This window comes from Prunus avium, chromosome 2 (genome assembly GCF_965620075.1).
Source record: "Prunus avium chromosome 2, drPruAviu1.hap1.1, whole genome shotgun sequence".
NCBI classification, from domain to species: Eukaryota; Viridiplantae; Streptophyta; class Magnoliopsida; order Rosales; family Rosaceae; genus Prunus; species Prunus avium.
Genome location: NC_142285.1, coordinates 43302735 through 43318237, shown reverse-complemented (window position 1 = coordinate 43318237; position 15503 = coordinate 43302735). Strand labels below are relative to the sequence as shown.

At 35.2% G+C, this 15503-nt stretch overlaps 1 protein-coding gene across 1 annotated transcript; it reads left to right on the top strand.

The window, feature by feature from the left end:
• Window positions 1-12251: 12251 nt before the first annotated feature.
• On the top strand, window positions 12252-15247 carry IQD21 (IQ-domain 21). The gene is made up of 5 exons (XM_021970569.2): window positions 12252-12404; window positions 12673-12839; window positions 13525-13833; window positions 13935-14336; window positions 14422-15247. The coding sequence occupies exons 2-5, from the start codon at window positions 12759-12761 to the stop codon at window positions 15067-15069; spliced, it is 1440 nt and encodes a 479-aa protein (XP_021826261.1). The 5' UTR covers window positions 12252-12404; window positions 12673-12758; the 3' UTR covers window positions 15070-15247.
• The last annotated feature ends 256 nt before the right edge of the window (window positions 15248-15503 follow it).

Below are 15503 nucleotides of genomic sequence, written 5' to 3'. Positions count from 1 at the left end.
TGTGATGGTTGAGGAATAGCTGGGATGACTGCTGGAATGCTTGCAGCAGCCAAAGGGAGAAAGGAAGATGAGTTCTCCTGGTTGTTGAGAAGCTTGCAACAACCAAGAGAGGTTGGTTTTGGCTGGGCAAATGCCTCCCTATTTATAAAGGGGGAAGGCTCTCTTTGGTTTCCAATAGGTAAAAGAAAGTGTTGGAACTAGTTTATTTCCTATAGGTAAAAGGGAGCATTGGGATATTCTTATTTCCAATAAGTAAAGCTAAGCATTGGAAAATGACTATTTCCAACGGGTAAAGGGAAATGTCAGAATTGGCTTGTTTCCAATGAGTAATAGGGAGTGCTGGAAAAGGCTTATTTCCAACGGGTAAAGCTAGGCATTTGGAAAATAACTATTTCCTATGGATAAAAGGAAATGCTTGGAAAATATCTCATTTGCTTACCCACATTGGAGAACTCTAAGTAATGGGCTTGGACTTTGGTGCTCCCAAGTAGCTAGCCCAAAGTCTCCATTATCCAAGAGCTCCCGTGGGCCTTGTGGACCTCCGTAACCTTCCACACCACAATCCCTCATGCAAGCCCCGTAACCACATGACTTGGGTTCATGTAAGCTTGATAGGTGATTGACATATGAAAAATGTATTATTAGCTTTGCATGGCATGGACACTATTATTTATTTAATGAATTAATTCCCAAAATATAGCTTGGATTAACGCATGACCAAAATTATATGTTATATCGGGCCTTAAATGTCTTTGGGCTTCTCGTGACTTTTTTGGGCCTCAACAATAATACAGTGATCAATTTGGCTAAATTTATTTCTTAGTGACCAAATTAAAAGTTAGTTTAAAACCCAGTAACCATAAAGGTATTTAACATTTACTTTAATTAGTAATTATATTTTAATTATTATTTATTTAGTGAATTGTTAGTATTTAAATATTTTACTAATTTCATAAATTTCTTCAAAAATAGTAATTAATTATTTTAAATTATTTTGTGGACTTTGTTATTTAATCATTTTATACAAAATTAGTTTGTTTGGTTTAATTGACAAGACCCGACCCAAATTTGTATAATCATTTTATAGGAATAGAATACGTACGTGTTTTATTCGGAAAAATTTTAGCAAATTACAACTTAAAAGTTTAGCTACTATATAACATTTTAATATATATTATTTGTATTCAATAATACGTGTATAATACGTGAATTTTGTGTGTAATATTGAAATTTTTTTAAACAATACGTGTATTAAATGTGAAAAAACGTATGTACATGTTCAATACGAGAATTGTACGTTTGCTTTTAAAAAAATTAGGGAAAAATAAGTATGGCTATACTGTTTCTTTTAAAAGTATAATTTAAAAAGGGAGTATAGCCGCGCGGCTGTACTGGTTGTTTTAAAAAATTAGACAAAACAGAGTATAGCCGTTCGGCTGTACTATTTTTAAAAAAGAATAAAAAACAGCGTATAGCCGGGCGGCTAAACTATTTCTCTTTTAAAAAATTAGGTAAAAACTGAGTATAGCCGCGCTATACTATTTCTTCTTTTAAAAAATGGAAAAACCACGTATAGCCGCGCGGCTATACTATTTCTCTTTTTAAAAAAAATTAAAAATAAAAAAAATAGGAAAAAACCGCGTAATTCCTTTATTTTCTGGAATATTAAGAATCAAGTGACATTATTCTCTATCAAAAAATCTGTCATAGTAAATTTAAATGCATATACATACACATATACGCGTGCATGCCTAGCTTATAGATTTTGTCATACATGATACACACACTGACTAAAATGTTATATACATTTTAGTCTATATTGTTGAATTCACATTCTGACTTTAATTTTTCTGCACCTTCGAAAAAAAAAACCTCAGGCAATTGATGAAGCTGAAGATGAGTGGATCGACACAAGCGTGAAGGGATTACGGGGCTCAATTCCGGAGCATTTTCCTTATTTCCATGTCGAGTTTGGTTTAAATAAGGGGTTTGTCCATATGATTGATGATGAAACACAGTTCAATAGAAATCTTGGGCTGAATGTTATCAAAGGCAAAACAACTTCACGAATCCTAAAACCCCCTCTTTTTTTTTTTCTTTTTTTTTTTTGGGGTCATTGTAATTTGTAGATATAGATAGAGAGTAAGGGATGACAAGTTGACTTGGAGTTTTTCACCTGAACACTTGTAAAGTATACTTCTGCCTTATAGTGTAATTCACCCTTATCAAATATTTTAGAGAAATTTTGTCGGATCTACATTTATATTTTAGCACTCTGACCAAATTGGCTTGGAATTGTTTTGTTTTCTATTTTTTGGAACTAATTTGCTATATTTCGTAAATGGGTCAAATTATAAAGGTAAAAACTAAAAAGTCATTTTTTTATTCATGTAGTTTACCAATTGGTTCTTGTAGTTTCACTTACGTAAATTTTGTCTCTATTTTAAATCCCTCATAATACAAGGACACATTACAAATTCTATTAAATTCCCTCTAATTTTGTCCACAATACCTCTTCATGTCAGCGACGCATACTCCATCGCAGAATTGGACGGAAATTTGGACAAGCCATTGAATTGCTAGATATCTAAACGGGTTTGATTGTCAGAATTGAAATCACATGGACAAAAATGAAAATCCGACAAAATATAAGGACCAAAAGTTATGTATGCCAATTGTAAAAATAACCATTGAGCACCCGAAGGCCCAAAGGCTTTATTTTTTTGGTTCGAAAAGGACAAAGGCTTGTTAAACCATATAAAGGTATTTGACTTTGACTACGGTTTTTCTTTTCTTTGTTAATTTCCGTGGAGAGCATGCAGGCAGAGAGAGAGAGAGAGAGAGAGACACGTGGTGCATCTTTGTGCCCATAAATATCAACATAACATCATCATTCATCACCCGTGCCTAAACCCTGGCCATAGATAGACAGAACCGTACACTCGTCTCCAGCTTACAGCGGCGGTACCTTCATCTTTTGCCTTCAAAATAGGGTATTAAAGGCTCAAAATCAATCAATCAAAGGGTTCATTCCATTTTTTTATACAATGAAATCACGGCCGAGAAAAGAACAGAAGATTCTTTTTGACTCTCTCTCTCTCTCTACTCTCTGCCGTGTTTCTTTGTATAAAGAGATTTACTGGACCCGTTCAATCTCTTTCGTTTAACAGGTACATGTAAGACATTGCGTTTCTTCTATGAGCAACGAAGTAGATCTAATTCCTTTTGATTTGACAGATTGGATCTGATCTCACTGACGTTATTAACTATGTTTTTGATCCTCACCCAATATAGTTGTGTTCTTGTTGTTCTTGTTGATATTAGATATTTTGCGGTTACCCAAATAGATGCACATATTACGTATGTTGTTTTTGTTGCTGCAGTGACTTGTGCTTCGCTAGGCGGGCGCTAGGCGGGAGCTAGGCGGGCGCCTAGGCTGGTTGGGTCTTTTTTCGGTGCTGAACCCGGAGGACGGTCGCTAGGCGGGAGCTAGGCGGCTAGGCAGTAACTAGGCGGCTAGGCGGCCGCTAGGCTGGTTGGGTCCTTTTTCGGTGCCGAACCCGGAGGACTGTCGCTAGACAGGCGCTAGGCGGCTAGGCGGTCGCTGGGCGGGCGTCTAGGCTGGTTGGGTCTTTTTTAGGCTGGTTGTTCTTGTTGATATTAGATATTTTGCAGTTACCCAAATAGATGCACATATTACGTATGTTGTTTTTGTTGCTGCAATGACTTGTGCTTCGCTAGGCGGGCGCTAGGCGGGCGCTAGGCGGTCGCTAGGTGGGAGCTAGGCGCCTAGGCGGGAGCTAGGCGCCTAGGCTGGTTGGGTCTTTTTTCGGTGCTGAACCCGGAGGACGGTCGCTAGGCGGTCGCTAGGCGGCTAGGCGGCCGCTAGGCTAGTTGGGTCCTTTTTCGGTGTCGAACCCGGAGGACGGTCGCTAGCCAGGCGCTAGGCGGCTAGGCGGGCGTCTAGGCTGGTTGGGTCTTTTTTAGGCTGGTTGTTCTTGTTGATATTAGATATTTTGCAGTTACCCAAATAGATGCACATATTACCGTATGTTGTTTTCGTTGCTGCAATGGCATTGTAGAAGCAAGCAAGAGGGAAAAAAAAAAAAAGGGGTTTGATCGATTGGTCATGAACCTAATGTTTGATTGTTAATATTTGATGCCTCAAGTTTCACTGGATTTCTGGAATTGGTGGTAAAGCTTCGGTTTTATGAAACATCCTTTCAATCAGTAAGAACGAAAAGTTCTCAGATTTTCCAAGCTCATTGATTGTTATAAATTAACATTCTTTCTATAAGTTTTGAACTTCAATTGAATCAGGAAAACAAATCTGAGAGGCATCCGCAACGTCGAATTAATGTTAGTTCAATTAGGGTTATACCTGGTTTTTCATTTTTTGTATAGCCGGGCGGCTATACTATTTTTTTAAAAACAATTAGACGAGTGGCTATACTATATATATAAAAGAGGACCCTCCTTAGGATTGGGCGCCCACGTGTCAAAATAAGCTATACTACTTTTTAAAAAATATCATAAAAAACTGAGTATAACCGCGCGGCTATACTGTTTCTATATAAATAAAAAAGAGAACCCGCCTTGCGATTAGGAGCCCATGTGTCAAAATAAGTATAGCCGCCTGGCTATACTATTTTTAATAAAAATGAAAAAAAACCGAGGATTGCCGCGTGGCAATACTATTTATGTATATATATAAAAGAAGACCCTCTTTGGGATTTAGCCCCCACGTGTCAAAATAAGTACGCCGGCTATACTATTTTTGAAAAGAAATATCAAGTTAGTTGTATTAGGAAATGCATTATATGGTGGTGAAGTGCAGCTTTTTCACAATATGAGGATCCGAGGTTGTCACAAAATAACATAAATTAATATCTCCTGGCATTATCCCTAAAAATTTTCCAGTATGTTTATTTTATGTCCTTCTGATTTTGTCAACAATACTTATCATCCAAGTACGTGTATTGTACAAACCAGATTTCTTGACCTTCAATACAACAGACTTCTTCCATTAGAGCTAATCACTATATATATATATATATATTGTGCATTCAACAAAATTGAATGTTTCTTAAGCCTGCAACAATGTTGACTTTGAATCTGCTGTTAAATTGCATTTTTCTGTATGCATATTGACTGAAAATTATATCATCCTTGGGTTTGCTTCTACATGTGATCAAGAGACATACACAAATATTGGCGGTAAGGTTTGTACGTACATAAGATTTGGAAAACAATTAATTTTCAAAGTTTGATATAGATCACAATTAATTTCTTAAGCAACGAGTGTGTTTTATAAGTAAAAGGGAAAAAATATATGTTTCAGTTAAGTGTTATTAGTGACATTAAGATTTCACTCGGACACGCACAGAGTTCGGCTAAGATTTCAAAGTAGAATTTGGGTCGGGTCCTATCGTTAATATTTAAAAGTTATAGCCGAGCGGCTGTACTGTTTTAATTATTATTTAATATGATTAAAACATAATTACTAATTAATATGATTAAATAAAGCTAAGATATTTTTTAATTGAAAACATTAAACTTTTTTTGTTATAAAAACTGCAAATATTAAACTAAACAAACTAATTTTCTATAATTAAAAATATATAAAACAATATCCACAAAATAATTTAAAATAATTAATTACTATTTCTTAAGTCATTTATGAAATTATTAAAATATTTAAATATTAATTATTCACTAAGTAAATAATAATTAAAACATAACTAATCATTAAAGTAATTAAGAAAGAGAAATCCATATTATGCTATTTAAAGGCTATAGCCGGGCGGCTATACTCTTAAAGTATTCTATCATAGAGTATAGCCTATACTTTTAAAGTATTATATTTATAAGGTATAGCCGGGCGGCTATACTGTTTTAATTATTATTTAATATCATTAAAACATAATTACTAATTAATATGATTAAATAAGGCTAATATATTTCTTAATTGCAAATATTTAACTTTTTTTTAATCAAAATTGCAAAAATTAAACTAAACAAAATAATTTTGTATATAACAAAACAAAGAAACAATGTAAACAAAATAATTTAAAATAATTAACTACTATTTATTAAGTAATTGATGAAATTAGTAAAACATTTAAATACTAATTATTCATTAAGTAAATAATAATTAAAACATAACTACTAATTAAAGTAATTAAATAAGAGAAATCCGTATTATGCTATTTAAAGGGTATAGCCGTCCGGCTATACTATCAAAGTATTCTATTTATAGGGTCGAGCCGTTCGGCTATACTGTTAAAGAATTCTATTCATAGAGTATAACCGGGCGGCTACACGTTTTTAATTATTATTTCTTATGATTATAACATAATTACTAATTAATATGGTTAAATAAGGCTAAGCAAATATTAAACTATTTTTTAATGAAAATTGCAAAAATTAAACTAAACTAACTAATTTTCTATATAACAAAATATAAAACAATGTCCAAAAATAATTTAAAATAATTAATTACTATTTATTAAGTAATTGATGAAATTAATAAAACATTTAAATACTAATTATTCATTAAATAAATAATAAATTAAAACATAACTACTCATTAAAGTAATTAAAGAAGAGAAATCCATATTATGCTATTTAAAGAGTAAAGCCGAACGGCTATACTGTTAAAGTATTCTATTTATAGAGTATAGCCTTGGGGCTATACCTTTAATTTATTCTCCTCATTAGAGTATAGCCGGGCGGCTATACAATTTAAGTATTCTATTCATGGAGTATGAGCAGCTATACTGTTTTAATTCTTTATTCATATGATTAAAACATAATTACTAATTAATATAATTAAATAAGGCTAAGATATTTCTTAATTGCAAATATTAAACTAAACAAACTAATTTTGTATATAACAAAATATAAAACAATGTCCACAAAATAATTTTAAATAATTAATTACTATTAATTAAGTAATTTATGAAATTAGTAAAATATTTAAATGATAATTAAAACATAACTACTAATTAAAATTATTAAAGAAGAGAAATCCATATTATGCTATTTAAAGAGAAATCCATACTACTTTTTAAAATAACCCTTTTTGATGAAATTTCATGTGCACATGTCTATGCTGGCGAAGATTTTGAGGATTAGACCTATCCTAAAGAAGGTTCGTCGACATAGACCTAAATTTCGTCGGGAGAGGTTTTTTTATTTTAATCTATATATATAAAGCAAAAGGCAGAGAATGGTGAAACATTAAAAATACCAGAAAATGCCCTTTGTTAATGCAAATATTAAGAATTGAAATTATTAATTAAATGAGGATAATATGGTAAATTCACACTTTTTCGTATTAAAAAATAAAAATAAAAATAAAAATCAGATAATGGATCCTATTTTTATGGAACACAACTACCCATTATTTTTTTTAAATTCTAAAATAAATTAAAATTCTTTTTTTAAAAAGCCTCTCGCAAGCGCGGAAGCGCGTGCGGAGAGGCTAGTAAATATAAAATTAGTTTCTTTAGGTCAATATTTTTTTTTTGTAATTAAATAATATCTTAGCCTTATTTAATTACTTTTAGTAGTAATTATGTTTTAATTATTATTTATTTAGTGAAGAATTTGAAATTAATTTAAATATTTAAATACTAATTATTCAATAAATAAATAATGCTTAATTACATTAATGCCCCATGAAACTTCGGTCAAATCCCACTTGTCCATTCAAACTTAAAATGACCCACTTTCATCCCTTGACCGAGGTTTGGTGACCCATTTGCTTCATGTCATCAACTTCATCCAACACTCTGTTAACTTTGATGACATGGCATAGGTATTTTTGTAATTCCATACATATTGATCATTACTCACCAATTAAGTGGGTGACATGGCTAGTGGAGCCCACCTCCATATAGATAAAAACATAATTAAATATTAGAATAATTAAAAATTAAAATAAAATCATAAAAATTACCTTTAAAAATTTATAACTAAATATTCTAATAATTAAAAACTCTACCCAACCGCCCCAATCCTTCCACCGGATCCCACCTGAAAAATATTTATCGCCGCCCAAAAAATCCTTCATGAATGACTCCACAATAACCCGTTGGATTCACCATCACCACCACACTCCTCTTGCACTTGTCGCGGATTTTGAGGAAGATGGGGATTTGGATGCCGAGGGCTTCAGAGAAGAAGAAGTAGGCGATGATGACGAGGGTGACGAAGAGCAGAAGGACGAGGATGTGGCCTTCAATGGCAACGAGCATGAAGTAAGGGAAAGAGCTTTGGGAGATTAGGATCATGTTGTTGAGGTCGGCGGCAATCGACTCGTATGACGCCGTTTCACTCACGTTGCAGGACGTGATCGACGAGAAGGTCTTGATTTAGTTCATTCTCTTTGAGGATTTTTGTGCATTTCTTAATTTTGAAAGAAAAAAACCAAAATACAGTGTTGGGGTTTTGGGTAGAGTAGAGATTGGTTTGGGTCTTTCAGTTCTCCCATTAATGAAATCCATGTCTGTAATCATTTCAACTTTTATTGCAACTTACATGAAAAATATAGAAATGCATTAAGCAATAAAATGTCCTCGTTGATGAGGAATTGAATTGAGGAAGAGTTGGATTGAGGAGAATTAGGGGCCGTTCGGTTAAGTTTTCAGCGCCCGTTTTCATTTTCTGAGAATGAAAACAAACCAAGAATCCGTTCGGTAGACTAAAACAGAAAACAGTGAGAATGTTTTCATAAAATGAAAACAACATAACGTGTACTTTGGAAAAACAGAAAAAATATGTTTTCATTCTCACAGAAAACAAACTCCTAAACCATAAACAGAAACCCACAACCTCATCACTCTACCCAGCAAAACAGAAACGAAACAAAAATCACACCAAAACATAAACCAAAATCAAACATACCACGGCCACGATTGTCAGACCATCATCATCTCAACCGCCATGACTCTGCCATTGCCACCAAACCTCACAGACCCAGTCCCCACATCACCACCACCTATCAAACCCAACCGACACCAACACCAACACCATGCCAATGGAATCACGACCAACACCCAATCGAACCCAATACACATCTCGCCACCTAGTAAAAAAGCAATCGACCCCTAGCACCTCCACCACCCATACCCAATCAAAGCATCACCATCGCCATCACCACCCAATTAAGGAGGGGGAAGGGAGAGAGAGAGAGAGAGAGAGAGAGGTGGGTTGGTGGGATTCATGCCATGGAAGGAAGGAGTGGGTGCAGCGGCATGAAGAGATAGTAAAAAAGAGGGAAGGGAGAATGAAAGAGAAAGTAGAGGAAGAAAGAAAGGAATGGCCCGGAAAGGGAGAAGAAAAGAGAAAGGAGAGAGGAAGAAAGAAAAGGAAAAAAGAAGAAAAGAGGAAGAAAAAAAAAGAGATAAAAATAAATTTAACTTTTAAAAAACAATATAACTTTTTATTTGTCAAATTATACTTTAAAAAAAATGTTTTTTAGAACATAAATTAGCAAAAATATGCTTAAAAAATAACTCACATATTATTTTTATTATCAAATTGTACTACCAGACACGTTTTCATTGTTTTTGTTTTCTGAAGATGTTTTCCAATTAATCTACCAGACGCATTTTCATTTCCTGAAAATGCAAATTTGTTTCCTTGTTTTCATTCTCTGAAAATATTCTTAGAAAACACTCTCTGAAAACGTTACCAGACGGGCCCTTAGATTTTGAATTCCTATTTAAGTTGTTTACTAAACCATATGGATTGAAGAGAGTTAGATTCTGGATTCCTATTGAAGTTGATTACTAAACCATATGGAATTGGGGAAGAAGTGGTACTAATTACTAAAATGTCCTCGTTGTTGGGTTAAAGTATATGACAAATTTGGTATTTTCAAAATTGTGTGAGGATATAATGGGTAAAAAAAATGAATTCCTAATATGTTAGTTCTCCATGAATTAGAATATCACATTCCATCTAAGAATTGAATTTCTCCACAATAAGGAATTCGATTCTTAATTTTGTGTGGACCCACTTACTTTTTAATTCCATGATGTGAATTAAACACAATAATCCTCCATAATTAGAATTCAATTCCTGATTAATAAACGCACCACAAATGATGAGGCTCTAAAATATAGCTTCACAGCTCTATCTTGCATGGGTCTGTAAAAGCTACAAACCCAAACTCAACGTAGGCTAAATGGGGCTGACTCTGTATGCCCAAGCCCAACCAGAGGGTTTCAAACCAAGTCCACAAATGTAGACGACGCACATGAAGCCCAGCCCACATGAAGCACAGCCTCCCCAACGGCTACAAATTTGAAATTTAATCCACCCTCTCTATTTCAGAAGGCTACCAGTTTAAGTCTTGATGATGGATTAAATTTTGGTTGGTGACAAGCACCTTTCATCATATTTATGGTACTGCAACATCACATCACAAATATTAGGCTTTTTTCTGGGGACCATTGTGCATGCAGAATTCTTCTCCAAGTTTTGTTGTACACAAATTTATTTATTTATTTATTTTTCCTGTGTCGTAATTTTTGAAGTTGGTTAACAAATAAACATGAAGACATTAGATTAGATTTGTTGTACCAAATCTAAATTAGATATAAAGGAATGTAAATACCTCATGATAACAACGAATAGTAGTAGTAGTTGAGATCTCTTAGTTTAATTAGGTAGTTGAAGCATAAGCCATCATCTCATTCCATCCCCCAGCATAATCGTAATTGTTTGATACAAGGTAAAGTATATATATATATATATATATATATATACGTATGTTATTACCATGTGTATGTCAATGTAAACATGAAGGAAAGCAAGAAGTGATAATAGAAAATACATAACATCCGCGTGGTAATAATAACGTTCGAACTTAAATATTATGAAAGCTGCATTTCACCAACCAAAATTTAATCCATCAAAAGCAGGGCAGAAAAGAGTCCCTTTAAATGCAAGCAATAATAGGGTCATCTACCACTTAGTAAAAGTCTTTTATTCTCCATTTTCAAGTACTCATAGCCTGGTTTGGTTGGCTAGCTATGTGCAAAATAACTTCACAGCTCAGCAAGGAAGAAAGTTATTTATTTATGTGGTGGAACCATATTCCCCACAGCACAGGTTTCTTTCTTAATTGCGAAATTGAAAACAGACAAATCTGTACATATATAATACATGCAGTAGCCTTACAAATATCCCCTCTCCCTTTCCCTCATCTCCTCACAAGTCACAAGTCACAAGTCAGTCACACCCAATGGAAACTAAAAAATTTAATGCACAAAAAAGACCAATACGTACAATATTGTTTGTGCGCATTGCATTAATTAACACAATGTAAATAGAAATTCGTTTGGCAAAACCATAATTACTCTTTGAAAAGCCAAAAAGAAGCCATTGCGAATTGGCAACCGACAGGGGACATGGAGTCTAACTCTTCACCAAATTAATCATGCGTTGGCAAAGTGGGGAGGCTGTGTTTTTGGTGAGTTTGAGGAATTAGTTGTGTGGTAATAAGAATTTGGTGAACCCTAACAGCGATGGTGAGGCTGATTTTATTAATTAAATGGACTGTGGTGGAGGTGGAGCCAGCCAAGGGAACTTGGAAGATACAAAAGACAGGCCAACGTATATGCACTATGTATGCCCTGCAACTTGGGGTCATGGATGTGACCTAAGTTTTAAGCTGCGTGACAGAATATTGAATTTTTCCCTTCAAACAAAACAAGAAAATGAAAAGTCTTTCATATATAATAATGATTTTTTTATAAATATTTTCTTTGTAATTTTAAGAAGAAGAAAAAAAGGTTTAATTAATTAAGCAAGCAAAGCAGTATGCTCCCTAAAATTAAACAAATGTCATTAGCAAAAGTTACCATGGATCTCTTTATATGTTTGGTGGGGAAGGGAATTATTAATTTGCAATAACTCCATTACAGTTAATGATTTGATTGATTTAACTCTAATTTGGAATATTTCCTATGCCAAACTAACAATTAATTATATATTAAGATGGGAAAATAGAAAAGTTAAAAAAAAAAAGCATTAAGTCCGTGACTTGATTAAAAGGAAAAGGCTTATAATCTAATTATTTTGTTTCTTGCACAAGGTTAGTAATTTGTATATATATATAATACAGCCGAAGAAGAGTGTTGAAAAAAAGGCTGTGCCCTAGATGACGTGGCAGGAGACCAATTGGACCAACTTGGCAACTGCAAACATTAACATTATATTATTATGGTATGTAATGTAAATATGTAGTATGTATACTAGATCGAATCACACGTGAAATCGTTAAATAGTAACGGCGATTGCGTGGGCAAGCAGTTATTACCCTCACACTCACACACACCCCTTCCCATTCGCCCTTCCATTTCTCTCTCCCTCTGTCTCTTGCTGCTGAGGTTTGTTTGTTGTCTCCCTCTAGAAATGTTTCCCTCTCGCTTCGCTCTTGATTTTTTCACCTCATTTTCTTTGTTTGATTTCTGAGAAAGATATATGTCTGTCTGAATTATATATGATTGTAAGATGAGAGCAATTAGGTTCAGGCCAACAGAACCAAGCTCTTCAACTTAGATTCTTCTCATCGTCTCATTTCTATATAAATATTTGTATGGTTCTGAATTGCTGTTTCAATTCAAATTATGGTTCTTTTTTTGACTTGGACGGCAGGAGATACAATTTCTACGTCCTGACATTGTGGTGGGTTTTGTGAATACGATGAGGGCAATGAGATCGAGTTGATCTTCTCGCCGGAGATGGGGAAGAAAGGAAGCAGCTGGTTTTCGTCAGTTAAGAAAGTTTTCAAAAATTCTTCTAAGGACTCACCGGACAAAAAGGTTAATTATTTCTTAATTATCTCACTATTTTTTCTTAGTTCACAAATGAAGTAATCAACTCTGCATCAAGTTTTCTAGGCTGCAGTGCTTATCACGCATACTCATTAGTTACTCTTTTAACTTAAGTACAAATTGTTAAAGGGGATATATGTATATATATATGCTTTGCAAAATGATTTAGAATAATTACTTAGATACAACATATATATATGAATCAAGATCGTGACCTTTGTTTGTTGGAAGGTGATGAAAAGCACAAGTGGAATCACATGAAAGATGAGCCAGAGCTACCCTTATTTTACTGGCATTTTTAGGACCATGAACGCAGAAAAGAAAGATGCTCATCCCATCCCATCCTATGGTCCCCTATCAACATCACCATACACATATTGATATACCAAACCAAGCTAAGCTAATCTTTCTAGCTAGCTATGCACACTAAGGCACATGAAGGAGTCATGACTTATTATTGTCATGCCACCTAAGCCATCACATCAGGGACCATAGTATTGGCATTTTTTTATATATATACAAATAATAGTTTAACTTACTGTAAATTAATCTACCATACGAGAAAAATGATTTGAACTTGGATGAAAAGGGATGGACACATTGTCGTGTCTTAATTTAGTTCTAATTCTAATTTCTAATAGTATTGTTATTATGTGACATGATTTAATTTCAGAAGGAATTAACTGGGGAGAAATGGCAGCAACATGATGCGGCAGAGGTTGTGTCGTTTGAACATTTTCCTGCAGAGAGTTCACCGGACATCACCAACGATGAGTCCACCACTGTATCATCAACTCCTCTCAATTCTGATAAAGATAGAAACCATGCCATTGCTGTTGCCGTGGCAACCGCTGCCGCTGCTGAAGCTGCTGTTGTCGCTGCACAAGCCGCTGCTAAAGTTGTTCGATTGGCCGGCTATGGACGCCACTCTAAGGAAGAAAGAGCTGCAACTCTCATACAGTCACATTACAGAGGCTACCTTGTAATTACCCTTTTCCCTTAATTTAATTTAAGCCCGACACATTAATTAACTTGCTTATAAGTTATAAGAATTATTGTGTTAATTAATTTTGAATTATGCAGGCTCGACGTGCGCGACGTGCTTTGAAGGGATTGGTGAGGCTACAAGCATTGGTGAGAGGCCATAATGTGCGAAAGCAAGCACAAATGACAATGCGGTGCATGCAGGCATTAGTGCGTGTACAAGCCAGAGTTCGAGCTCGACGGCTCCAATTAACCAAAGGCAAGCTTCACAACAAGGCAGATCAGGATCAATATTATGACGACGACGATGATGATGAACACGAAAGAAGAGCATTTATGGAGGAAGCTGAAGAGCAAAAGCTCAAGAGTCCCGTGAAGAAATATGAAATGCAAAGTAGGAACGGCACCACTAGGCATCAAAGCTACAAGGAAAATGCCTCAAAGAAACATGATGCTGAGGTCAAAAGAGAGAGAGCTCTCGCTTATGCTTATAGCTACCAGGTCTGTGTCTGCGTCAGTCAGCTCTTTTGCTCGTCTTTGTGTATGATCCATTTAATTATAGGGTTTCCCTGTTGTTGGTTTTCAGAAGCAGCAACAACTTCTACAACCCACTCATGATGGTACTGAATTTGGGCTCCAGCCCAATCAGAGCGACAAGGCCCAATGGGGTTGGAATTGGCTCGAGCGTTGGATGTCATCGCAACCCCACCAGGCCCGCCACTCAGGACCACGAGATACCTCTTATGGGACAAACATCACCACCACAACAACCACCGACAACATGTCCGAGAAGACAGTTGAAATGGACACAGTCGCAGCTTCGAACTCGCCTCACATCAATATGGACCTACTCAATCAGGACATGATCGACTCGAGCCCCTATTCAACCCGGCAGCACCGCCGACAAAGCTCGAACAATGTCCCCAGTTACATGGCCCCGACCCAATCTGCTAAGGCCAAGGCACGAGGCCTAGGCTTAGGCAAGCAGCGCAGCCCGCCCACTCCTCAATGGAACCCATCAACAAAGAGAGGGTCTGTAATTGGATCGGGCTGTGATTCGTCAAGCTCAGGTGGAGGGACAGCAACCTTCCTAATCCCAAGAAGTCCAAGCCCAAAACACAATGGACCACGTGGGCAGGGTAGAGGAGGTGTGGCCTTTGGCCCAGACTCACCCCGTGGTGAGGATTGGGGCCTGCCTCTTGCTGTTCATGGTTGGAGACATGATTACGACTAACGTGCTTTGAGTAAGGTGTGATATGAATTTCCTTGGCTGGATTTTTTTCATTAACAAAAAACAAAACAGACTTTGTATGTTATTATTTATTTAATTGTGGAATGATAAAGGATCGACGAGGCTTGTAATAAATATATAATTATCTGTGAAATATTATAGAAATGGTGCCGTTATGTTATGTATGATCAAATATATGATCATATTTAGGTAAAATGTCCGCATTATTATCATTCAAGTACAACTATAATTATCTATTAATTTCACTATTACTAGGTTGGGGTTTTTTGCAACTTAATTAACAACAAAAAGGGCAACCAAAAAAAAATAAAATAAAAAATAAAAAAGAAGAAGGAGAAAGAAGTAACATAGTTTCATTTCATGTGACTCTCGGGAAAGACACAATTGTTCGAGTGCAGTTTCCAGTTGACAGTTGA

Bases quoted from the DNA above. Each gene is read 5' to 3' on its own strand.
- IQD21 (XM_021970569.2), top strand. From the start codon at position 12,759: ATGGGGAAGAAAGGAAGCAGCTGGTTTTCGTCAGTTAAGAAAGTTTTC. The intron at 12,840-13,524 runs GTTAATTATTTC...ATTTAATTTCAG, and splicing joins AGGACTCACCGGACAAAAAG to AAGGAATTAACTGGGGAGAA. The intron at 13,834-13,934 runs GTAATTACCCTT...TGAATTATGCAG, and splicing joins CACATTACAGAGGCTACCTT to GCTCGACGTGCGCGACGTGC.